The sequence below is a fragment of the Enhydra lutris genome, unplaced genomic scaffold (assembly GCF_002288905.1).
Source record: "Enhydra lutris kenyoni isolate GAN:26980312 unplaced genomic scaffold, ASM228890v2 scaffoldscaffold78, whole genome shotgun sequence".
Classification (NCBI taxonomy): domain Eukaryota; kingdom Metazoa; phylum Chordata; class Mammalia; order Carnivora; family Mustelidae; genus Enhydra; species Enhydra lutris.
In genome coordinates, this window is record NW_019154162.1 from 7019921 (window position 1) to 7046886 (window position 26966).

The window sequence follows — 26966 nt, forward strand, 5'->3', positions numbered from 1 at the left end:
TGGAAAAAGAAAGTGTAAGGTTTTTGTGGTTGAAAAAGAAAATCTAAATAAGACATCGGGTCCTTGGCTGGCTCAATCAGTAGAGCATGTGACTTGTGATCTCATGGCTGTGAGTTCAAGCCCCATATTGAGTGTAGAAACTACTAAAATAAATAAATAGGAGTGCCTGGGTGGTTAAGCTTCTGCCTCCAGCTCAGGCTGGTGGGTTAAGCTTCTGCATCCAGCTCACGCTGTGATCCCAGAGTCAGCAGGGAGTCTGCTTCTCCCTCTCACTTCTCTCTTTTCCCCCACTTCTGCCCCTCCCCACTCCCCCCTGCTCATGCTCTCACTCTCTCAAAGAAATAAATAAATCCTTTAAAAATCACTTAAAACTGTATGGTGACTAACATAACATAATAAAAAATAAAAATCATTTAAAATAAATAAACTTTAAAAAAATTAATAGGATATGAAATAATATGTCATGCCTCTCCATGCCATACCCTACGATCTGGAATGAGAATCCTAAGCCAAAACCAAGTCTAGTCCAGGACTAGGAAGCTCTTCTACTCTGCTTGCTGCACCTTAGCTCTTCCTAGAAGGAAATTCTGAAACTTTATTGGGTACAAAATAATGAATTTTTGCATGTTTAAATTTGACTTTATTTTTCCCTCAACACCTACTGAAAAGTGTTAACTTTCTTCAGATAGTTGAGCCCATTTCTTTTGAGGAGAACAGTTGTGTTTTCGCCCACTATAAACATGAAACTGTCCATGAACACAAGAATGAGGAAGAGAGATGGAGCACAGATGTGGCCCATGCAGCCTTGCTGTCACTGCTCTTGTTTACAGGCCTTTTTCTAACCACCCTTCCCCTCCCTCACCTCACACCTTCTCTGCCTCTTTAACTGTCCACATGAAAGTGAGTCCCTCTGATCCCCCACCCACCACAGCTTCTACTACTTAGTCATCGCTGTGTTGCTTATTATTTTTAAACACCTACTGTTTCATAGAAGTCTAAGGAGAGAATAGAAGGCCAAAGTGTGTTCTTGGTCTGCCATCTTGAGTCAGAAGGCTCCAACCCCAACTCCTTTCTGTCATGCTCAACTGTCTCTAAATGTCTTGTTAACTAATAATCCCCTTACCTTGTTTTCCAGGACTATTCAGAATTCATTCTTTTAAAAATCTTGGGTGTTTGAGGGGTGGTGTCTGGGTGGCTCAGTCAGTTGAGCATCTGACTCTTGATCTCGGCTCAGGTCTTAATCATGAGTTGGGGTCCCACACTGGACTCTATGCTGGACATGGAGCCTACTTAAAAAAAATAAGTAATAATAAAAACTAAAAATACTTTTTCTTTTACCTAAATAGGGTCTGGAAGGGAAGGGAAGTAGATCCCTATCTATGTTCAATCCTATGGCTAAACCACAACCAAACCAAAAATTTTGTATTCTCAATAACTTTGCCTCCAGCTAGATAGTGAACAGAAAACAGAGCTGTTTTCCTAATAACCCTTCAATTTTCATGTAAAAGGAATTCGAATAGATTGACAAGAAAAACGCTAAGACTCCAGTACAAAAATAGGCAAAAAAATATATGAGTAAATCATTCACATAAGGAAAGAGCATTTTTTTCTTTTTTCTTTTTTTTTAGAGAGAGAAAGCATTTTTTTTTCTAGAGAGAGAAAATGAGAGTGCTAAAAAAAGCATTCTTTTTTTTAGAGAGAGAAAGCATTTTCTTTTTTTTAGAGAGAGAAAATGAGAGTGCTAGGGAGGGGCAGAGGGAGGGAGAATCTTTTTTTTTTTTTTTTAAGATTTTATTTATTTATTTATTTGACAAAGATGACAAGTAGGCAGAGAAGCAGGCAGAGAGAGAGAGGAGGAAGCAGGCTCCTCACTGAGCAGAGAGCCCAAGTGGGGCTTGATCCCAGGACCCTGGGACTGTGACCTGAGCCAAAGGCAGAGGCTTTAACTCACTAAGCCACCCAGGTGCTCCATGAGAGAGAATCTTAAGCAGGCTCCATGTCCATCTGGGGCAGAGCCCTAGACAGATGCAGACATAGAGCTCGGTCTCATGACCCTGAGATCATGACCTGAGTAGAAATCAAGAGTTGGTTGTTTAACCAACTGAGCCACTCAGGTGCCCTGCAACAAACATTTTTAGATGAATTTTACCTTTAATCTAACAAATGCAAATTAAATGAAATCTTTTTTTAGTGATCAAATTTTAAAAGATTTTTAATGAAATGCTCGATATAAGGAGTTGATGAGACAGTCAGTGGTATACAGTATTTGTGCAACTGTAGATTGGTGTGTAACCCCTCCGGAATTAAATTTGATACTATCAAGAAGTTTAAGTTCATACTCTTTAAGTCAGAGATTCTTTGATGCAAAAATCCCATAGTATACAGAAACGCCAGCCAAAAGTAGTTTACAAGGATGTATATCAGGTGTATAAGAAATAGAAATTAGGGGTGCTTGGGTTGCTTAGTGGGTTAAGTGTCTGCCTTCAGCTCAGGTCATGGTCCCAGGGTCCTGGGATTAGCCCTGTGTTGGGCTCCCTGCTCAGCAAGGAGTCCGCTTCTCCCTCTCACCCTGCCCCCACCCCTAGTGTTATAAAATATTTCCACCAGGCTGGTTCAATAGCGGCAAAGAGCCTCAGGGCAAAGGCAAAAATAAAATATAAGAATTAGGAAAGGATAAGTTTTTGAATATTTATTTCTTTTGTTTTTAATATTAAATCTCTATAACTGTTAATAATGACTGTGCTTGCCAAATGTCTCGCCAAATTCCTGAAAATGTATCCTTTGGTTTTCAGGAGCCGGTGCAGGTCATTGTAAACAGACCCCAGGCACCCTACTGAACTTGTATTCATTGTATTGAATACATGTCATGAATACATGAACTTGTATTCATCCTGATGATAGATGTCTGCACTTTTTTCAGGTTTTGGCTATTATCAGTAAAACTGCTATAAACATTTGTGTACAATTCTTTTGCATGGATGTATGTTTTCATCTCTCTTTGGCAGATACCAGCAATTTTATTAGATGACAGGATAGGTGTGTGTTTAATTTTTTAAGAAACAACCAGACCTTTTCCCAAAATATTATACCATTTACATTCCTAATATATATAAGGATAATATATCCCTATATATATTAGATTTTTATTTTTTATAATTTAATTTTAGAATATGTAGTACATTCATATATTTCAAAAGAAAAAGAAACTTTGAAAATTAATCTTCTCACCCCTCCCACATTTGTTCAGGACCCACTCTGTCCCTGGCCTCATTACAGGTAATCAGAACTATTAGTTTCTCAGATTTTAGAAGTTTATTCTGTATTTTTTTCAAGATTTTATTTACTTATTTTTGAGAGAGCGCACAAGCAGGAGGGGCAGAGAGAGAGGGAGAGAGAGTCTTACACCACACTTGGAGCCTGATGGGGGCTCAATCCCAGGACCCTGAGATCATGCCCTGAACCAAAACCAAGAGTCTGATGCTTAACCAACTGTACCACCCAGGCACCCCAGAAATTATTTCTGTATTTATACACAAGCAAATACTAATATATCTTTTCATTTACCCTTTTTACACAATGTACTTTAACACAGTTGTATTAGTTGACTAGCACTCCATAACAAATATCTCAGACGAAACAGCTTAGACAACAAAAATTTATGTTCTCCCAGTTCTGGAGGCTGGAAGTCCAAGATCATGATGCCGGCAGGGTTAGATTCTCCTGCAGATGTCTTTCTCCATGGCTTGTGGATGATCACCTTCTCATTGTGTCCTCACAGGGGTTTCCAGTTATCTGTGTTGTTTGTGTCCTAATCCCCTCTTCTTCTTATAAAGACAGCAGTCAGATTGGATTAGGGCCCACCCCACCAACCTCATTTTAACCTAAGTATTCCTTTAAAGGCCCTATCTATGGGGCGCCTGGGTGGCTCAGTGGGTTAAGCCGCTGCCTTCGGCTCAGGTCATGATCTCAGGGTCCTGGGATCGAGTCCCACATCAGGCTCTCTGCTCGGCAGGGAGCCTGCTTCCTCCTCTCTCTATGCCTGCCTCTCTGCCTGCTTGTGATCTCTCTCTGTCAAATAAATAAATAAAATCTTTAAAAATAAATAAATAAATAAATAAAGGCCCTATCTGCAATACAGATTCTGAGGTACTGTGGGTTAGGGCTTCCACATATGAATTAAAGGTAGGGGAACACAAATTAGCCTGTAAGAACAGTTCTATCCTTTGTTCACTTACCAGTTGCACTTGATGATATTCCTATTTCAGTATACAGAAATGTTGCTTATTTGTTTATTCAGTTAGAGAGTAATTTATTGTATGAATGAACCATCCGGTCAGTAAACAGTCCGCTATTTATGGACACTAGGATTGTTTCCAATATTTTGCTACTCACAACAATGCTGCAATAAGTAAGCTTGCACCTACTTCATTTTATATGCCAGAGAACATCTCTCTAGACACATTCCCAGAGGTGGAATTGTTGGGTCAAATGTTTTGTGTATACTTGTCATGATGCATCATCAAATAGTCCCTTCTCCAGTCCAGCAATGTGCCTGCTTCTCCACACTACATCAGCAGAGTGTATTATCAATTTCTTTGATGTTTGCCAATCAAATAGGAGGGAAATGCTGTATCAAAGAGTTTTAACTTGCATTTTTCTCTTAATGAGTAAGATTGAATTTTTTATATGATTAAGAGCCACTTACTTTTTTTTCTGTGAACTCTCCTCATTGTTTGTTTTTTTTTAAGATTTTCTTAATTTATTTGACAGAAAGAGCACACAAGCAAGGGAGTGGCAGAGGGAGAGGGAGAAGCAGGCTCTCGGCTGAGCAAGGAGACTGATGCTGGGATCATGAGCTGAGCTGAAGGCAGCCGCTTAACTGACTGAGCCACCCAGGGGCCCCTTTCCTCATTGTTTTTTATTGGCTTGTAGTACTTTATACTAACTTCTGAAATTCCTTTATTCTATTAGCCCTTTGTCTATCACATATGTTGGAACTATTTTCCTTGTTAATCATCTGTCTTTTGCATATGTTCATGGTGATTTTTGCCAAACTAACGTTTTTCATTATCATGGCTTCTGGATTTTGAGCAGGAGTTAGAAAGGCCTTCTTTAGGTCACCTGGGTGACTTAGTCAGTTAAGTGTCTGCATTCCATTCAGATTATGATCCTGGTGTCCTGGAATTGAATCCAACATCAAGCTCTCTGCTCAGCAGGGAGTCGGCTTCTCCCTCTGCCCCTCTCCCCTACTCAAACTTGCTAGTTCTTTCTCTCTCTTAAATAAATAAATAAATCTTAAAAAAAAGATCTTCTTTACTCCAAAATTAAAAAGGATTTTCCCCATGTTTTCTTTTTGTCCTTTTATGATTTCACTGTTATACATTTGTATCTTTTTTTGATTTGGATTTCACTCTGGTATGATGTAAGGTATGGAACCAACTTTATATTTTTTCAGATGGCTATATTTTTGTCCTAATGCCATTTATTGAATTATCCATCTTTTCCTTGGTGATTTCCCAAAATTATTTGGGTGTATTTCTGGATTTTCTGTTTTCATTGGTCCGTTTACTCATGTATCAGAGACACACTGCTTTATTTATTGAGGCTTTATTTATTATTTTTTAAAAAGTTTTTATTTATTTGAGAGAGAGAGAGCATAAGAGCAGGGTAGAGGGAAGGGAAGAGGAAGATGCAGACTCCCCGCTGAGTGGGAAGCCTGATGCAGGGCGCAATCCCAGGACCCAGGACCCTGGGATCACAACCTGAGCCGAAAGCAGATGCTTAACGGACTGAGCCACCCAAGTGCTCCTTACTGAGGCTTTTTTTTTTTTTTAAGATTTTATTTATTTGAGAGAGAGAGATAGCCAGAGCAAGAGCAGGGGTCAAAGGGTAGAGGGAGAGGGAGAAGCAGACTCCCCTCTGAGCAGAGAGGACTCAGGGCTCTATTTCAGAGCCCAGGGATCAGGATCTCAGCTGAATGGTGGCAGATGCTTAACCAACTGAGCCACCCAAGCACCCCACTGAGGCTTTCAAATATGTTTTCTTATCTAGTAGACAGCCACCACCCTATAACTCTTTGTTTTCAAAGTTTTCCTGGCCGATTCTTTCGATTCTTTCTGATTTTTTTCCCATATGTAAATCAGAATCTCTTCATCTAGTTAAAAATAATTGTTGGTGTTTCATAGGAATTTTATTTAAATTTATAAATTTAGGAAGCATTGACATCTTTTTGATGTTAAATCTACTCATCCAAGAACATGATGTTTTTCACCATGTGTTTAAGTGTTTTGTGCCATTCAGGGATTATTTAAAGTTTTATTCACATAGATCTTGTTAAATTCTTATAAAAGTTTATTGCTAGTTATTACATTGTTATATTTATATATTCCTTGTATAATATTGATCTTTTGCATAATTTCATTGTATCTTCCAACTGGTTGTTAACTAGATGCATGATAGCTATATATATATATATATTTCATATATATATGTATATGTACATGTACATATATATGTACATTTTTCCAGTTTGCTGCTGAATTATTTTGTTTGTGTAGTTTTTCAGACAATCCCATCTGTTTTTGACCTGATGGATATGTGGGAAATAAAATTCTGTTGTGTGAAGAGATCGAGACTTTGGGTTTGTTATTACTGGAACATTTCCTAGCTATTCTGACAGATAAAAGTGATTTAAAAAAAAAAAGACACTCAACACACAAGTATGTTAGGGTAAAATTCTGTGGGGGCAGTGAAATAGAAGCAGTCAAGGAGAAAAGGGAACAAATTTTTTGTTACATAATTTACTCATGTGTTTTTAAAATGGAAAAGGGTGGGAATTGAATTGCTGTAGTGTTTATATTCTAATGGGTATTTTATTTTATTTTAAGATTTTATTTATTTATTTGACAGACAGAGATCACAAGTAAGCAGAGAGGCAGGCAGAGAGAGATGAGGAAGCAGGCTCCCCGCTGAGTAGAGAGCCCGATGTGGGGCTCCATCGCAGGACCCTGGGATTATGACCTGAGCCAAAGGCAGAGGCTTTAACCCACTGAGCCACCCAGGTACCCCTTAATGGGTATTTTAAAGAGTAACATCATTTTATTTAAAACTGTCAAGATTTAGGGCTCCTGACTGGCTCAGTTAGTGGAGCATGCTACTCTTGATCTTGGAGTTGTAAGTTCAGCCCCATGTTGGGTGTAGAGATTACTAAAAAATAAAATCTTCAGAAGCACCTGGGTGGCTCAGTCAGTTAAGCAGCCAACTCTTGATTTGGGCTAAGGCCATGATCTGGGCTTTCTGGGATCTAGCTCAGTTCAGCAGGGCCTCTACTTGAGGATGTTTATTCCTCTCCCTCTGCCCCTCCTACCCACCCCCCCACCAATAAATAAATCTTAAAAAAAAAAAAAAAGAAAAAGAAAAAGAAAAAAAGTCCACATTTACAGCTTGCCAGAAATCTTGTCCTTTGCAACCTCTTTAACCTACATTGAATTCTTGCAGATGTGCCAGGTAAAGAGTCTTTAGAAGCTTTACTAAATGTCTCTCCATAGGTAAACTGCCTGGGCTCTTTTTGCTGAGTACAGGCGCTTGCTTTCTCCAGGCCCTTCTGAACGACCCATCCCAGCCTGCATCACAGGATTCCTCCACCTCTTTTCAAGGCAGACTGACTCGGCTCAGGCAGGGAATTTGTGGGTCCTAATGTCACACAAGGTTGTTCTGGGAAACCAAATCCGAGGACTTCCCCTTTAAGAACATGCACTCTGGGGGCGCCTGGGTGGCTCAGTGGGTTAAGCTTCTGCCTTCAGCTCAGCTCATGGTCCCAGGGTTGTGGGATGGAGCCCTCCATCAGGCTCTGCTCAGCGGGGAGCCTGCTTCCCCCCCCCTCACCCCCCCCCCCGCGCCTGCCTCTCTGCCTACTTGTGATCTCTGTCAAATAAATTTTTAAAAAATAATAATAATAAAAAAAAAAGAACATGCACTCTGAAGCCAGATGCTGGGGTTTGAATGCGGAGTGGGTTTCCTAATAGCGTGTTCTTGAATGCTTATCAGCTTGCGTCTTAATTCCCTCATTTGCAAAATGATTTATTACGGATATTACATGACCTAATGAATGCGGAGCTTTGGAAATAGTGATTGGCAGAGTGAGCGCAGTGTCTGTGCTGGCAGCCTCTACCTGGTACTCTGGGGCATGCGAGTGTCCCAGCGATATTCCAGGCAGGATCCCTGTGCCACTCGGTGGGATAACACTTCGACTGCCCGCCACTACACTAGCCCTGGCTGGGGGGTGCTGAGCCTTGCCCTCAGTTGTCACCATCGAGCATCACAGCCAGGACCGGGTCACACACCACCACTGCACCCTTGCGTCTTCATTTACACACAGGTTCCTGCAATACGGTGGCTGTTTTAATACAAAATCGAAGACATATTTCTCATAAAAAATTTTAGTAAAACTCTATATTCCAATATGTCCCTTCCACGCTGCATTAGAAGGACAAAAACAGGGTGAGGAAAATGTCCATCTGAGTGCCTATTCCGAAAAGTGGACACGGACGTCCCCGTGGACGCCGCCGCCGCGGGTTACTTGCCCACCCGCACGCGGTGCCCCAGGGTAGACAGCCCAGCCTTGAGTCGCACGCCACACGGCTCCAGATACTCTCCTTCCGGGGGCCTCTTAGACGCCGGCGGGAGCGCGCACGCCACTACCCTAGTCTGAACGGAGACTTCCAGTCACGTGCCCAGCGCGCCCTCGCAGCGGCGCGCTCCAGGCGGAAGTGAGGTCGGTGGCTCGCTGGCTGCGCAGCGTCGGCTGGTAGCGCGGGCTGCGGAGAGGCGGGCCGGGTGAAGCGGAGCGATTGTAAGCGCGGACCGGGGAGGCGGCGGCGGCGACCGGGGACTTCGAGGCTCAGCCCCCGCATCGGAGCACTCCTCTGCGGCGCTCGCCCCTCGCCAAGCCCCACCGCCGAGCCCGCCCCGGGCCGGCGTGCGCTGGTCACTGAGGCCCAGGCCGCCGCCGCCGCCGCCGCCGCCGTCGCGGCGCGGTGAGTGCGGGCGGGCGGGCGCCCCCGGGCGGGGGCGGGGCGGAGGAGCGACGCGGCGCCTTCTCGGGCTCCCGGCTGCGCGCGAGCCGGGGCGGCGGGCTCGGGCGGCGGCGCTGCCCCGCCGGAAGTGCGGCGCTTTGTGCGGCCGGCCTGGGGCGGCGCCAAGGTCGGGCCCGCGGCTCGGGGTTGCCTGGCGCCGGGTTCGGGGTACGGCCTCTCGGCCCCTGGGTCGAACCTCGGCTGTGCTTTGTCCAGTGGGGAAAACCAGGCAGCTGGGAGCCCAAGGGAGGCGGAGCTGGGCGCGGACTCGCGCACGGGCAGGTGCGGTGTGGGCGACGGGGGAGGGGGGTGCTGCCCAGGTGGCCGGTGAGAGGTGGAGTCAGTGCACAAGAATGTTCCTGGGCCTTATTAAGGTCCGACTCAGATCCGGTCAGGAAAACGTATGAAAAAATGAGAAGCAGCAGGGTGTCGTTTTCTGTAACTTAGATTTGGGATTCTTGCGGTTGTAATCATTTCGAATGTGTAAACTATTCACTTTGTCTACCCACGAAGTGAAAATTATTCCATTTGCCTGCCAGAAGCTTAGTGTTCGCCCTCCAGCTTGAAAGGCTTTTAATGATTTCTTCAGAAAGGACGTTTCGTGGCCCAGTCTGGGTTAACTTTGAAAAGAAGGTGTACCTTTGCAACCTGTCAACAAACAGGGTATTTTTCTTTTATAATATATGTAAGTGCATGTAATGGATTGTATGAGTTAATGTTTCACTCAAGTCATACATAAAAATATTTTGGAGTGTTTTTGGCATGCAGGAAAAATTTTGTCTTGTTCCCACACCTTAAATTCTCAAGTCATCCTTGTGTAATTTGAGATTTTCTCAAATATTACATGAAAAAGTTTAAAAGTTTTTGCTGTGGACAATAATAGGGACACACTTTGCAAATTTGTTAAGTAAAGTAGTGTACTATTTTTGCTGACATCCAGTTGGATAACTTAAAGTTCTCTTTTTTAATGTCAAAGCTAGGGTGTGCATATTGTGATTTTTTTTTTTTTCCCCCTTCAGCTTAATAAAGCTAGCTTGCTTTGGTTGGGGTGTTTGCATGTTTCTTACGTTTAGTTGTGTTTGTGACTAAATGGAAGCTGAGGATTGTTAGAGGTCTCCGGAGGCCTTCTGAGTTGGAGACAGCTGGCTGCCTGTGCGTTCTGCCTGGTGTTCTTGGGCAGCAGTCTCTAGAAATGCTGAGCAGGTAGCAGCATCTCCTCTTCCTGGTTCCTGTCCTTGTAAATAGTGGGAAGATTGGGTTGTGCCTTTGAGGCAAGTGCCTGCATCTCAGGAGGAAGCACCATCTGCTGCTGTTGCTATTATTGCCCCCTGCCCTTTTATCAGGCCGTGATATATTTGTTAGGATATTTATTATTCTGCTCTACATCTGCCTTTCAACTCATTTTCATTTTGAGTTTAGAATTGTGATACCAAAATCATTGGAATTTTTGAACAACAGGAAAATTAGTATAATGCCACAGAGGTAGAGGATTAAAATTGAAAAAAAAATTAAGTGGATTTTTAAAAAAGATATTATTTATTTATTAGAGAGAGAGGGAGAGGGAACACAAGCCGGGGGAGTGGGAGCAGTAGAAGCAGGCTTCCCGCTGAGCAGAGTGTCTGATGCAGGGCTTAGATGCTTAACTCAGTATGCTCACTCAGGTGCCTGAAATTTAAGTGCATTTTAAATATCTTAGCTTTTTATAGGTTCTGTAGAAAAAAAAAATTACTTAAAGTAGGCTCCACGGGGCGCCTAGGTAGCTCAGTTGGTTAAGCAACTGCCTTTGGCTCAGGTTATGGTCCCAGGGTCCTGGGATAGAGCCTGGTGTCAGGCTCCTTAATCAGCGGGGAGCTTCTCCTTCTGCCTGCTACTCCGCCTGCTTGTGCTTTATTTCTCTCTGTCAAATAAATAAATAAAATTAAAGTAGGCTCTGCGGCCAGTGTGGAGACCAACATGGGGCTTGAACCTGCAACCCTGAGATCAAGGCCCAAGCTGAAATCAAGAATTGGAGTCTTAACAGACTGAGCCACCCAGGACCCCTATAGGTATAGGTTCTGTAGTTTAAAGGGAAATTTTTGTCCACCAAACTTGTCTCACTTAAACAGCTTCTTTTCCAATATCAGTTGAAACACCTATAAAAACAGTGGTACACCAATGTAATAAAGTAATAGTTACTTTTTTCATGTCTGCTTTCCACTCTACATCTGTGTCTTTGGAGTCTGACCAGTCCTGTGAGAAATACATGAATTTCTCCCAAGAGGTTGCAAACCTCAGTAGTGAAGGGAGACTTTGAGGGAGTTGAGAAGAACTTTGTCATCTTATATGCTTTTCTTTATAATATCAGACATTGCTGAGAATTTCCAGTGTTGTGCTGTAGGGTATATCTTGTATATTAATATTAGTCTCTGAGAGAAATAAAATTTAACCCTCTTGAAATTAGTTTTGTTGGTATGAAATACTATTAAAAAAGGCCTTCAAAGTTTTATAATTTCTGTTGTGTGTGGAAACTTTCTTTAGATCATGGTATCTTTTGAAACTAGAGAAAATAATACAGTGATGGGTCTTAAATGTATCTTATCTCTGATTATTACTGGATTTTCAAATTCAAAAATTTTTGCTCTCATCTTTTTTAAAGGTAAATCTGAGATTGGGTTTCCTGGTGCAGGTGTCAGACCACCCATAGGTATTCTGACAGTTGAGTCATTCCACATGGGTTTAAAAAAAAAAAAAGTGGTACCTTCTGGATCCAGTGTTGGAATTGGAGTCTTTGGTCCACAGTAAATCAGACTGGGAAATTGGTTTCTGGGTTGCCAATGGCACTAGGATAGGAGGCAGAATGATGATGATGTGTTTTTTTCTTTATTTTTTTTGTTACGCAAACTTAAAACGAGTAACAATACCATATGCAGCCGTAATCCAATACCTCAGCATAACAATCATTAGTATTTTACTGTAGTTTTCCTTTTTTGTAAGAATACTTGGAGACATCATGTCATTTTTTTTGTCTTGTATGCCTCGGCATGTACTTCTGAAAAGCTGTGTCTTTATGTAACCAAAATGCTATCACCATACCTAGCAAAATGAATACCATTTGATACTTAGCCCATATTCACTTGTGTCCCCAAATCCTTTAAATATCTTCTTACAGTTTTTTCAATCTAAACCAAAATCCAAACAAAACTACGTAATGGTTTTAATGTCTAAATCTATTTTAATCTAGAACTGCCCTCCCTGCCTTCCCACCACCCCCGTCCCCACTAGTTTTCAGACCATTGACTTACTGAAGAAACTGGGTTACTTGTCCTCTAAGATGCCCCATCTTTCGGGTGTGTCTGATTGCTTCATGGTGTTATTCATCCTACTCCTCCAACTTCTTTTTCTGTAAACTAGACTGAGCCACCCAGGCACCCCTATAGGTATAGGTTCTGTAATTTAAAAGGAAATTTTTGTCTACCAAAAATTCATTAGATAGGATTCATTAGATTTAGATTGTAATGTTTTTGTAGTAGTACCTTAGGTGATGCAGAGTAATTCTATTGTATGAGCATGCATTTAATGTTAAATAGTTTGATTTCTGGAAATGTTAAGATTGGCCAGTGGGTTCAGCTTTCATAGTCACTAATCAATAAATAGATGGTGTTTCAACTATTCTGAGTTATATTTTATTAATTATTTTTTAAAAGATTTATTTATTTATTTGACAGGCAGAGATCACAAGTAGGCAGAGAGGCAGGCAGAGACAGGAGAAAGCAGGCTCCCCGCTGAGCAGAGAGCCTGATTCGGGGCTTGATCCCAGGATCCTGAGATCATGACCTGAGCAGAAGGCAGAGGCTTTAACCCACTGAGCCATCCAGGTGCCCCAGAGTTATATTTTAAATAAATGTCTCAGGGGCACCTGAGTGGCTCAGTGGGTTAGAGCCTCTGCCTTCGGCTCAGGTCATGATCCCAGGGTCCTGGGATCGAGCCCCGCATCGGGCTCTCTGCTTAGCAGGGAACCTGCTTCCTCCTCTCCCTCCTGCCTGCCTCTCTGACTACTTGTGATCTCTGTCTATCAAATTAAAAAAAAAAAAAAAAAAAAAAAAGGGTTACTTTTAAAAAAATGTCTCAACTTCATTTTTTTTTTTTTTTTTTTAAGTAAGCTCTATACCCATATGGGACTTGAACTCAACTATCCTGAGATGAAGAGTCACATGCTCAACTTCATATTTATTGCTGTGAAAAGTTATATTTTCTATCACATAGTTCTTCAAAAATATTCAGAAGATATGTATAAGCTGTCTGAGTGCCTAGCACTGGTGAAATACAGGAAGACAGCTGAACAAAGTATTTTTCTCTGCTCTTGAGGCTTAGAATCTCAGGGGATTCTTATTATTTGAACAAGTAACCTAAGAATTTTTTTTTTTGGGGGGGGACATTAGTTCACAGACTTTTTATATTGCTCAGTCAAGCCCTTTTATTGGATAGGAGAGGGAACCCCGCAACATTTTTCATCAATCTTTTTATATTTTCTTGCCTAATATTTTCAGTTCATTAAGATTTTTTGGTCTCGGGGGTGCCTGGGTGGCTCAGTAGGTTGGAGCCTCTGCCTTTGGCTCAGGTCGTGATCTCGGGGTCTTGGGATGGAGACCCGCATCGGACTCTCAGCTCAGCAGGGAGCCTGCTTTCCGCCCCCTCCACCCCCCTGCCTCTCTGCCTAACTTGTGATCTCTGTCAAATAAGTAAATTTTAAAAATCTTCAAAAAAAAAAAAAAAAGATTTTTCGGTCTCTTTAGGAAACATCCTCTGGGGAGGTAAAAATGCTTTTAGGAAATAAAACTTCTGGGTAGTTTGAAACTTATGGTATTGAGAATTCATAGGCAATTCTATGTACTTTGTAGTGACAAGCGTATAGTAGAATTGTATTATTGGTTTACACTGAGATCTTTACGGCAGGAGAGCCTTGTGTTCAATGCTTCATTTGGTTGTTTATGATTTTTTGGCTGTTATGAATAATAAAAATTCGTGTACAGATTTTTGTGTGGATGTGTATTTTCATTTCTCTTAGGTATTTACCAAGGAATAGAATTACCAGGTCACCTGGTAACTCCTGTGTTAGTCTGCCATGTTACTCATGAGCTTCATTGCCTACCAGATGTCATCTGTTCAGCCCTACATTTAAGGGTCTACACATGATGGTTCTAAGAAATTAACCCGTGTTTTCATAGTCATAGCCCAGTATTGCTAAAGTGCATCTTGCATTTTCTCTCTTCAGTGGCTTTTTGGGCTCATACTTGTTCAGAGCTACTACTTTCTATAATCAAGTTTTTCCTGACCATTCCTCCCCTCACCTGTTGAGTTTTTGCTCTCTCAACCTTCAGAACACTTCATTCCTTTATGGTACTTAGGGAATAGAAGCAGTCCTCCCACTGAGCAGGGAGCCCAGTGCGGGGCTTGATCTTAGGATCCAGGGACCATAACCTGAGCCAAAGGCAGAAGCTTAATAACTGAGCCACCCAGGTGCTCCTCATGTCTTTTGTCTTACAGGCCAGAGTTCTCCAATATAATCGTTATCACCTACTTGTGACTGTTTAAGTTAAAATGTAGTTCCTTAGTTGTGCTAGCCACACTTGAGGTGTTCACTAGCCAGCCATTAGTGGCTACTTTACATGTACAGTTACCATACATTTTCATCTTCACAGAAGGTTCTATTGGACAACACTTTTCTAGATTGTAAACTCAGAAGATTGTGACTTGCTCTTTTTGTGTTCTTTGTGGCCTTTGCATAGTGCTTTGCTTATTTTGAATTCAATTGGGAAAATTAGGTTCTGGCACAGATTAGAGAAACAGAATTTTGAGAATTATATACTTACTCAGCAGATCATAGTTGAACGACAGAGATGAGGGCTTACACAGTTCTGTTGGAGATCCACCACGAATAAGTTAAAAGTACAGGGTAATAGGGATTGGCGATTGGCAATTGGCAATTGCCAATTTGTTTATTCTTTTTTTAATGCAGTGCTTGAACTCATGACCCTAAGATTAAGGGTCAGATGCTTAACTGACTGAGCCACCAGGTGCCCCCAGTTTGTTCTATTTTTTTTTTTAAGATATTATTTATTGGAGAGAGGGAGTGTCAGAGATAGTGAGAGGAGAGCATTAGTGGGGAGGAGAGGGAGAAGCAGCCTCCCTGCTGATGAGGGAGCCCAACATGGGGCTCGATCCTAGGACCCTGGGATCATGCCCAGAGCCCAAAGCAGATGCGCTTTACCGACTGAGCCATCTAGGCACCTCCCCAGTTTGTTTATTCTTAAACTCTGTAGTACGATAATGTAATTGATTCTCCTGCTTGCTTTCTGTGCCTTCCTATCCTTGTTTTCTATCACCTGTATTGTAGACTGTGCTGTCCATATGGTAGTCCCAGGCACATAAGACTATTAAATATAGGTTGAGGCTCAGTTGGAGGACTCTTGATTTCGGGGTCATGAGTTCAAACCCCACATTGGGTGTAGAGATTACATAATAAATTAATTTTAAAAAATTGAGGTCAGATAAAATTTAAAAATCAGATCCTTCACTAGCCATATTTTTGGGGTGCTCAGTAGTTAATTTTAGCTAGTGGCTGCCATATTGGAAGGCACAGATAGCATCTTCATTGTTGCAGAGAGTACTGTTTGTTAGCACTGATCTAGACTAATCTCTTAGTTGTAATTGTGGATGTCATAGTAACTTTGGCTTAGAAGTTTAAAAAAACAGTTATTTAAGTAAGAATGGCCTAATCACTGATGTTCCTGATTTATTCCTAATTTAGACTAGAACTTGTTACAAAGGCTAGGGATGTGACTGGGTATTTTTTTATGTGTACTGAACTGCTTGATTGTGAATACTTTAAATGAGTCAGGTAAGCTGAGACTTTGAAGTGGTTAATTTTTGCAATATGTTTTTGTAGTAGAATTTGATACCTGCAGTGTTTGAATGTGTATATGTTTTTAGAAAGTCAGCAGGTCGGGTACCTGGATGGCTCAGTTGGTTGGGTGTCTGCCTTTGGCTCAGGTCATGATCCAGGGGTCCTAGAGTCGAGTATAAGCAGCAAGCTTGCTTCTCGCTCGCTCTCTCTCTCTCATGAATAAATAAATAAAATCTTTTTCAAAAACAAAAAGTCAGGTATTTGCACCTTTTTTGTGCCAGGTACTGTTACTGGTGCTAGAGATACTACAGTAAATAGGAACAAGTCCCTGTTCCCTGTCTGCCACACGCTACTTTCTAGTGGGGGATGTGGTGGGGGAGGCAGACACTAAATAAGTATATATGTGTACATTTTGTTTATTTTTAATTTTTAATTTAATTTGTTTTTAAAGTAGGTTCCATGCTGTGCATGGAACCCATTGTGGAGCTTGAACTCATGACTGTGAGAGCAAGACCTGAGCCACCCAGGCAACCCTCTTTATTTTTAGTTTTAAGTAGACTTTTTTAGAGCAGTTTTAGGTTCACAGAAAAAATGAGCAGAAGGCACAGAGTTCCCATGTTACCTGTTGCCTGCTATCCCCCTATCCTGTACTGTTTTTATATTTAAATTTAAGATTCCCTTCATCCTTACTACCACCATTCCACATCAGTGAGGAATATAGAGTAGTCTTAATTAAACATACTTTCGTAATACATTGGTTGACAGAATTCAGAGGAGCTTGCTGGAGATACTGATGAGAATCATATTTTTCTATTGGGGAAGGGGTAAAATGATGCTGGTGGCTGTGCAAGCTCTTGAACTTTTCAGGAAAAAAAAGATGATGAAAAAACATTGAATGGATTAATAGAGTTGCTAGGCTATAGCTGATTTGTCTCTTAAAGAAAATACATACATATTTAACAAAGGTTATTTAATAAACAGAGAAAAGTATAAAAAGAACACTAAACCTACCCCATCTGGAGATCATCTCTGTTCACATTTTTATATTCTCCCAGATTTTTTCTGTTGGTGCTAGAAGTGCACATGCCTGTACTACATGTAGGTGCAGATTTAGGATCATACTGCATAATACAGCATTGTTCTTTTCCTTTTGTCACATAACATATCAGTCATGTTTTTAAACACTTTAAAAAGTATCTGTGTAATATTTCATATTCTGCATAGTTCTGGTTTCCTTAACTATTCTTTGTTATAAGGACATTTAGATCATAACATTTTTTTCACTGTTTTAAGCAGGGACATAGAGAACACATTTTCCCTTAGCTTCTGATGGACTGAAGAAGTTGGAAAGATTACAGTGTTTAGGTGGGCTTTCATTAGGACTTCTAGCCTGCCTTTTCTGTGTTGGTTGGCAGCAGCATGAAATGCCTTGTTTTTCATCAACTAGAGAAGGGACTCTTACTGCCTGCTCTTTTGCAAGTGATATTGGAGAAAAACCGGAGAATAAAAGTGCTTGGCTAAATTACTTTTTTTTCCCCTTTTTAGTTCTTGAAATCATGAATCCTGTTTACAGCCCTGGTTCTTCCGGAGTTCCCTATGCAAATGCCAAAGGAATTGGTTATCCAGGTAAGCAAGTAAAACTTTGTTTCATTATTGAAGTTTGAACACTTGGTAAATTTCCTTGTTGCTCAGAATGCTTTCAGTTGACAAACCTAGCTCAAAGTGATCTATACAAAGAAGAAAATGTTTTGGGTCATGGAACTGAAAAATCAAGAGCTAGGACTGGCTTTGGTCAAAGCTTGATCTGGTGGCTCCAGCAGTTGGACTAGGATCTAGTTTCTACCTCCTAGGCTCAACTTCACTTCCTCAGGATTGGCTCAGTGTTGGTCACGGGTTGCAGGTCTCCCCATTGTGGTGTCTTTGTGGTGTTCAGCAACCACCCCCCAGTAGTACCCTAGCTATGAGCCTCTATCTCTGCTCTATAGGAAGCCCCCTTGGGGCTTCTTGTTCTCTAATCAGACTAATCCTGGGATGTGTTCTGATTGCACTCTGCTTCCATCCCAGGGCCAGGGAAGGGATTCTACTAATTAATTTAGACCTGAGCCACTTTTCCTCCTTATTGGAATCAGCTAGTAGAACATGGGCTGTGAGGGAGGTGGTAAAGCAAAATTTGGGGGAAAAGGAACTGGTTGTTTGAAAATAGCAAGTGGACATCCTAATTGGTGACATCTAACAAGGAGTAATTATTTGTAATGTTACAGTTTTATTGTGGATTTTTGCTTTCCGTGCGTTTTAATAACCCACACGGGGAGAGAAAGTGAGGCCTTAGGCCCTTGTGAGTCTGGGGCTTGGAGGTGGGACCCCTCATCAATCTGGTTCCTCCAGCAGATGATACTCCCAGGGAAGAGTTAGAGTAAAAAAATCCATTCACTGGCTCCACAAGGCAGTTTGTCTCTGCTTGGGCTCTATAGGAAGGGAAGATCTTTCCTAAGACTTTGTGCCCAGTCAGGAATGTTGGAGGCTGTACTTTGTATTACTTGTACTTACCTGGGGGTGGAGGGCAGTCCATAATTTTTAAGAAACGAACATAAAAAGTAGTCTGCAGTCTGCATTACCCCCAGCGCCTGAGAGCAGCAAAAGCAGAACTGCTATGGAGACACATGTTCTCATTCCAGGTTGTGTGGGTTTCCTGCAAATTTATTATAAAACATGTGACTTCTTTACCACATGAGAGTTACCAGTCATGACCGATTTCAGGAATAGAATATCACATACCACATCATACAAGTTTAGAGTAATTGAAAATCTAAAAGAAATATGACTGTAAGAGGGGAACAAGACACTGGGGGAAAAAAGAATGAACTGGAATTTAAAGAAATGAAAAAGCAAAGCATTTGAACAAAATTCAGGTTAAATTGTAGGTAAAACACTGCTAAATGGGAGAACAGGGCTGCAGAATAAGGAAAGAGGGGGCAGTAGGAGACCAGTTAAGAACTCGAGATGTCAGAAGAATTGGGGAGAATTAAGAGCTCCAGAAGGACTGAATAGAGAGACAAGAAGAGGAGTGACAGAATTTTCCAGAATAATTTAGTAGTGAGACCTGTTGTCTTTAAATTATCAAGACAGTTTAAACAGAATGCCAAGTAGCTTCCTGAGAATCCTGAGTGGATCTAGAGCAAGGGAAATAGGCAAAACCCAATGGTCTTAGTTTTACCTGATAGTTTAATAAATCAGTGACTATCATACTCCAGTTCTATGCAGGGTGTCTAAATTTTGTTTCAGTTCTTTGGTTGGTCAGAAGCAGGGTTGACAAACTTTACATAAAGGTCCAGGTGTAGTATATATTTCAGGCTTTGTGGGCCATAGTGTCTCTGTTGCAACTCCTCAGTTCTGCTTTTCCAGAACTGAAGCAGCTGTAGATAATACTGTGTGTGTGTGTGTATTAACACTGAAAACAGCCTCAGTAAGTTGTGTTTTTTTTCCCCCCAAAGTGCAATAGTAGTGACTTTTCACATACTTTTTTTCTGCTCCCTTCTCTCTTGGGACTCCATTTATAGGTATGTTAAACCATTTTACTCTATTTCATATCTGTTGCATCCTTTTTTGTATTTTACATCATTTTCTTCTGTGAGTTTTAATGTGGATATTTTGTACTGATCTGCTTCCATTTCACCAACCCTGCTAATTTTTCTCTAATTTGCTAAAAAACCCATTTATTGAATCTTTTCATCTACTCCATTTTTTTCCTCCAACATACTAAGTTATTTTAAAGACTGTTGGTTGAAGGCTGTCTGTGAATTACATGTGGGTTTGTTTCTGTTGTCAATTTGTCTTTTTCTTTTGTTTTTCAACTATGCAGTTCTGTCTCTTGTCATGCCTAGTGTTTTTTCACTGAATGTAATATACAGTATATTAAAAATTGTGGCTCCAGTTGATGTCTTCCCTTTGAGGTAGATAGCATGCTGATTAGCTTTTTTTTTTTAACTGAGCTTTTTTGAGGTATGATTGACAAGTAAAAATTATATATATTTAGGTTGTACAGTATGTTTTTTTGTTTTGTTTTTAAGATATATTTGTCAGAGAGCAAGCACAAGCAGGGGGAGCGGAGCAACAGGTAAAGGAAAAAGCAGGCTCCCCACTGAGCAGGGAGCCTGATGTGGGACTCAGTCCCAGGACCCTAGGATCATGACCTGAGCTGAAGGCAGACGCTTAATTGCTGAGATAGCCAGGTGTCCCAGTATGTTTTTTTTGTTTTTTTTTTTAAAGGTGTATGTGATGATTTAATATATATATACACTGTGAAATGATTACCACAATTGAGTATACTCAAATACTGTCAAATTTGGGAATTAGAATTTCAACACATAAATTTTGAGGGAGACACAAATACTCAGTTCATATCATGCCCTCACTCCAGTTGGTAGTGGACACTGAGATGAAATTAGGGTAGTAGGCATTTTGGGGGAACATTTGTGAAAGGTCTAATGAAGAGGATGAAGAATCAGGTAGTGGGTAGCCTCAGGACTGTGCTACACATTGCTGAATTCTTAGCTCCTGGGGGAGCTGTGAGGGAAGAACTGGAAGTTAAAGGAGGCCCTCATTAGGCAGAAGTGGCCTTTGGAGATGCCGCTGCCAGAGGCTGGCAGTTCATGTACTGCTCGTGGCTGAATAACGGCTTCTTTTCTGGAATGGAGATTCAGGTGGTGGTGATGTTTGCTTTGCTTTGTCAACTCAGTATATCCTAGAAATCATTCCATGTCCGTTTACAAAGGTTTGCCTTGTTCTTTAAGGTTTGCCTTGTTCTTTTTTTATTTTGTAGAGTACTGCTGTGTCACCTGCATCTTGTGGGGTTTCCATAGTTAGATTCAACCAATTCTTTGGGTAGATGTATTGTTTGAAGTATTTTGATATTCCTGTAATATTACAGCATATGTTGATTGTGGAAGTTATCTTCAGAGTGGGTTCCTTGAGATGGGATTGCTGGGTGAGAGTGTAAATGCATACTTAATTTTTTTTTTTAAAGATTTCATTTATTTATTTGACAGAGAGAGATCACAAGTAGGTAGAGAGGCGGGCAGAGAGAGAGAGAGAGGAGGAAGCAGGCTCCCTGCTGAGCAGAGAGCCCGATGTGGGTATCGATCCCAGGACCCTGGGATCATGACCTGAGCTGAAGGCAGAGGCTTCAACACACTGAACCACCCAGGTGCCCCACATACGTAATTTTTAAGATGCTTCTGATTTTTCCTCCATAGGATTTTTACTGTTTTGTATTCCTACCAGAAGTATGTGAGGCGATGGTTTCCCCACAGTCTTGCCAACAAAGTGTGTTTTCAGCTTTTGGAGTTTTACCAGTCTCATGTTAGAAATGGGATAGGTGTAGTGGTAGTTAGCAATTCTGTCCAGATCTCTACTGAATTTTTTTTCTTTCTTTTTTTTAGTTTTAAGAATTATTTATATTATTAAATTTTCATATTTTGTATAGTATTTTTTGTTAATGTAATTTGCAAGTATTTTTTCTTAGTTTATTTATTTTTTTTTACTTATGGTATCTTTTGCTCTGAAGTTTTTATTTTCATGAAGTAATAAATCTCATAAAAGTGGTTAGAATTTGTGGTCACTTACAGTCTCTTACAAGAGGGGAGTCTGGGCAGTGTAGTTTCTAGCATTCCAGTGTTTCTGTTCCAGAAGGGAGCTAGACCAGATGTTGAAGGAAACAGTCCATAGTACTTGGCTGTGAGGGGCATTTTTAGGAACACGGTGGTGTTGCCAGAAAGATTGACAGGGATAGGAAGGAACAGTGCTTTTCAACTTTGATGATTGGAGCCCTGCAGGTTGGAATTTTCTAGAAAAATGAAGAAACAGAAGATGCTATAACCAAGGCCAGTTAAAACAGTGTTTGTGGGGTTCCAGGGAGGTAGTTCTTTCAGGGGTTTCCATGTGGGGGTTTTGTATGGCCAAGGTGGAAGGTCAACTGTGCTGGGGTTCTGGGTCAGTGTGGTAGTTACGTGTGGGATTTGGTGGTGTGTGAGGGTGGTATACTTCTATGCGTAGGAATAGAAGTAACAGAGGATGTCCTGTTTTGGGTGGTTAATTATGCTTTTTAAATACTTGTTATGTGGCTTTTCTCTTTCATTTTAGGGCATGTTTAACTCACTGTTAGAAGGTGAAGATAGGAAGGGCCAAGCAAACATAATAATAGTGTTCCAGGAACTCTTAGACACAAGACAAGTACAGAAGCAGACAATGCTGCTAGAGGATTTATTGGTAGATTTTATGGAGAGATGAGGTCATTTGGATTTTGAGGGAATTGTTGGAGAAGCCTGTAAGATATGATCTAGGTCAATAGTATTTTAAAATTTGTTTTTAACAATGAAACCTTAGAAAAGATTTGTAAGTGGTTCCTTAGTACTAGGATGAGTTACAGCATCTCCCAGGGTGAGTTTCGGGCACGCTCCAGAGCCTGCTTGTCCTCCTGCTGCTCACAGTTGAGGCCTCTAAGGAAATGCTTAGGATTCATTGAACACAGGTTGAAAACCACCTTCCTGGTCTTTTAAAAAAAGCCATTTTAGGTCCGTGGAATCAAGTGGAATCTGTCCTTGATGTCCAAAATGAGGGAATCTGGTGAGCATTTGATCCCCTCAAACTGTTTTCTAAGTAATTGGACAAACAGGAAAATCATAATCTAGGAAGGAAACTTCAAATAGCTTCTACTGAGGTAGGGGAGGATCAGTTTTGAGAAAGAAGAAAGCAACTCTGAAGCAGAGGATTTGTATATGAAGTGAGAACTGGGCACTTGCAAGTAGGGATTCCTTGGGAGCAGTGGGACTGAACTTCTGTCCTTGCCCTTGGAAGAGACCCATGGAAACTACAGGACAGCTGGAGCAGGAGGTGCAGCAGCTCAAGGACATCCAACCTGTGCTGGAGACTGCAGGGACTCCTGTAAGGCACTTTATCCAAAATCTTTATAAATGACATTCAGATCCACAAAGATTACCTTTGGAATTCTACTCTGAACTCTACTCAGTTTTCTCCTTTATGTTATCCTACTACCCTTATGTTTTTTTTCACTTTGGTTACTCAACCACCACAGTACCTTAGATATCCCTGGGAGACACTTTCTCTGAGTCTCAACAGTGTCTTTCATTTGAAGTTTGCCTTTCCATTTCAACTTTATTTACAGGTGAGGGGAAAGAGGGATGGAGAAGTTAACATCTCTTCACAACTAGTTTGTGACAGTAGTAAAGACTAAAGAATGTGGGTCATCTTTGTTGGTTCTTTGCCCTGAATATAAGGAAGTAGATTCTAATGGTCCAACTGTCACTTGAAGGGAGCATTTTGAACTGTGAACCAGATAGGTTCACCCAGATAGGTCTAGGGAACCTTACAGGGATCCTTAGGCTTTCAGGAGGCCAAAAGCAGGTAATTGAGGCCCCTTTGCTGGTGGATGCCTGGTAGCCAGGATTTTGACTGTAATGCTGTCTTATTTGATGTTTTTGTTGTAGTCAGATTTGATGTTTTTGTTTTAGTAGTGGTTATGGTTTAGTGTTACTAAGGAGTCTCATTTATATTAATAAAGATTAGGTTGCTTGCAAGTGGTTTGTGAGATTGGATTTTTCCCATTTCCGTGTGTCAGTGTGCCAGTTAACAGCTCCCTCACCACACAGTTTCCTAGCATTCTTATTACTGTTGCTAAGAAATAAATTTTCTGATGAAAATCTACTGTAAAACTGCCAGAAGTATTAGGAGTTTTCTGACTTCAGCTTAGGTTTGTTTTTTTGTTTTGTTCTGTTTTTTTGGCATTCTGACTCAGTTTTCTGCTAAATTTTTTTCAATTGCCTTTACTTAAAGGTTTAAAAGACTTAATTGTGTTTGTGTCCCATTCCAGTTTTTTAAAATTTAAATTCAAGATAGTTATCCTATGGTATATTATTAATTTCAGGGTAGAGTTTAGTGACTCATTGGTTGCAAAAAACACCCAGTGCTCATTACATCACGTGCCCTCCTTAATGCCCATCACCCAGTTACCCCACCCTCTCACGCACCTCCCCTCCAGCAACCTTCAGTTTGTTCCCTATAGTTAAGAGGCTCTTATGGTTTGCCTCTCTCTGTTTTTATCTTATTTTATTTTTCCTTTGTTTCCCTTTATGTTCATCTGTTTTGTTTCTTAAATTCCACATGTGAATGAAATCATGTGGTATTTGTCTTTCTCTGGCTGACTTACTTCCCTTAGCATAATACCAGCTACAACATTCCATGCACATTGTTGCAAATGGTAAGATTTCATTCTTTTTTATGGCTCAGTACTATTCCGTTGTGTATATATACCACATCTTTATCCATTCATCTGTAAATGGACATCTGTGACCCATTCCAGTTCTGAGGAAAGGAGACAACTAGTGACAAACTGTTGGGCTCCTTCAGTCAGTCTGGAGTTTGATGAAAAGGTAAGAACGACTGGGTCTTTAGGAGCCATGGTTGTAAAATTATGTTACTCCTTCAGGTGGTGATATCCCATTGTTCTGTTTTTCTCCAGCTGGTTTCCCCATGGGCTATGCAGCTGCAGCTCCTGCCTACTCCCCCAACATGTACCCTGGAGCGAATCCTACCTTCCAAACAGGTATGCAGCCTATGTGTGCTGGCTGACATAAGTGCTTTGTCCATGTGGCTTAGGAGAACGTAAAGTGGGTGGGTTTTGAGAAGTGTGGTTATAGAATTAGGATTTGGGTTGAATTGATTTCTTGGTTTGTAAGTTCAGTCTTGTTGATGAGTGTGATAAAAACTTTCTTCTTACTGCATGTAAAACTTTAGACACTGCATTTCTGATGTTCTTCCATAACATAGATCTTTATTCTAATCATATGTCTTTATAGGTAACTAGTGCCAGGACATATATTTATGAAACTGTTGATTACTAGAAACTAAAGATCATTTTGCCTAGTTAATAGGTGGAATTTCCATGTTGCTAATATTTTCAGAGATGACTGATTTCTCTCCAGTGTTTTAGCACTCTGGTTATAGTTTTACTATTTTTTCTTTCAAGTGTAGTTAATAATGTTACTTTAGTTTCAGGTGTACAACACGTGATCCTACAAATGTTCTTTATGTTGTTCTTACCACAAGTGTAGCTACCATCTGTCACCAGACGACCCTATTACAATACCATTGACTATGTTCTCTACACTGTCCCTTTTATAGTTTTAAAACAAAGTCTTATTTCATATGCATGAGATTATTTTTAGATTTTAGAAATCAGTGATACAGTTCAAAGTTAACTTGGTTTGGGTCTGAACTTTGTAAAGGGAGTGATACTTTCCTCTGTGAACTTGTACTCTGGTGTGGCCTTGTTCCATGGTTCACTCACCGACACTGGACTTTGTGATTCACCTGCAGCAGTGGTGGCCCACAGCGACCTGAAGTCTTGGCCTCATAGATCTGCTGGCGTGCCTCACTTTTTTCACCTTAGAACCCCTAGCCTCACACAGTTAACTTAGATGGAAAAGGAGATAAGAGTAGTGTCCCTTCCCTGAATTCTCCCTGTTTTGCTAATCATAAAATTCTTCTGTGACTCTTCTGTCCTTTCTCCTGTTTCTATTCCTACTCTGACTGCATTTGTTCAGCTTGTAGCTCACACCCAGACAAAGACTTTGGCTTGCTCATCCTGCTCCCAGGCTTTTCTCCTTTGGTTCATGTTCCCTGCTTGCTTATACCAGAGTAATGTTTCAGAATAAGGTTTCCTTTGACTGTAAAGGCAAGACTCTCAACTTTAAATCTCTGGTTCTTTGCCACATTGGCCTGTTCTTTCCAAAATGGTTTTTGGTTTGTGTTTTTGCTAGCATTTACTAACGTTTTTTTCTCTCCCACCTGGCCGAGAGTACCTGCTACTTTGTTGCCTATGTTTTGGGATCAATTAAGGAAATCCCTTCCCTGGTATCAGCAATATTATGTTACTACTCACTGGATTCTTTAACAGCTATATGGCACCGCCCATCTCCTTTTGTAAAACTTCTCAGGTTTAACTTCTTAAAAGTAGTTCTCTTGGGGCATAGATGACATAGAGTAAATTATACATGTTTAAAGTGTATAGTTTGATAATTTTTTTTTTAAAGATTTTATTTAGTTATTTGACAGAGATCACAAGTAGGCAGAGAGGCAGGCAGAGAGAGAGAGGAAGGGAAGCAGGCTCTCTGCTGAGCAAAGAGCCCGATGTGGGGCTCGATCCCAGGACCCTAAGACCATGACCTGAGCCGAAGGCAGAGGCTTAACCCACTGAGCCACCCAGGCGCCCCATAGTTTGATAATTTTTGATATAAGGTATATCACTCTCACAGTTGGGAGTGAATATAACTCTGACTAAAAGTTTTCTCCTCACCCTTTGTGATTTCTACCAGGATCCCGAAAATCACTGATCGGTTTTCTCTCCTATAGATTGCCTTATTTTCTAAAATTTTGTATAAATGAATCATATGGAATGTCCTTTTTTTTTTTTCTTTTTTGGACTGCTTTCATTCAACGTAATTAACATCCATGTTGTAGTGTTTATCAGTAATTGGTTCCTTTTTATTGTCGGATTCCATTGTTTGGGAATACCACAGTTTGCTTACCCATTTTCCAGTTAACGTATGGATTATTTGCAGTTTGGGGTTGTTAAAGATGAAACTGCTGTGAATATCTCTGTACAAATCTGTGTGGATATATGCTTCGTTTCTCTTGAGTAAATACAAAGGAGGAGAATGGCTGGTTCTCAAGGCAAGTGAATATTTAACTTCATAAAAAATTGCCAAACTGTCTTCCAAAATGGTTGTACTGTTTTCTGGTTCCATCCACAGTGTATGAGAGTTCCAGTTCCTTTACCTGCTTGTCAACACTTGGTATAGTTGTTCTGTTTAATTTTAGCCATTTGAACTTACCTGATGACTAACAATGTTGAGCATCTTTTCATGTGCTTATTTGCCATCTGTAACGTCTTAGGTTAAGTGTGTACATCTTTATTGTATGTCAGTTTTTGAGTT

General features: G+C 40.8%; 1 protein-coding gene across 2 annotated transcripts in view; it reads left to right on the forward strand.

Annotated features, from left to right (window-relative positions):
• The first annotated feature begins 8951 nt into the window (after nt 1–8951).
• Nucleotides 8952–26966, forward strand: part of LOC111160882 (family with sequence similarity 168 member B) — a 42580-nt gene continuing 24565 nt past the window's right edge. Inside the window, exons 1-3 of one of the 2 annotated variants that reach the window (XM_022524275.1) lie at nt 8952–9035; nt 17503–17583; nt 24491–24574. In XM_022524275.1, coding sequence (XP_022379983.1) covers nt 17514–17583; nt 24491–24574 — 154 coding nt within the window. In that variant the 5' untranslated portion in view covers nt 8952–9035; nt 17503–17513. Of the gene's footprint in view, nt 9036–17035; nt 17584–24490; nt 24575–26966 lie in introns of those variants that run through there. The other variant, XM_022524274.1, reaches the window with a different exon arrangement.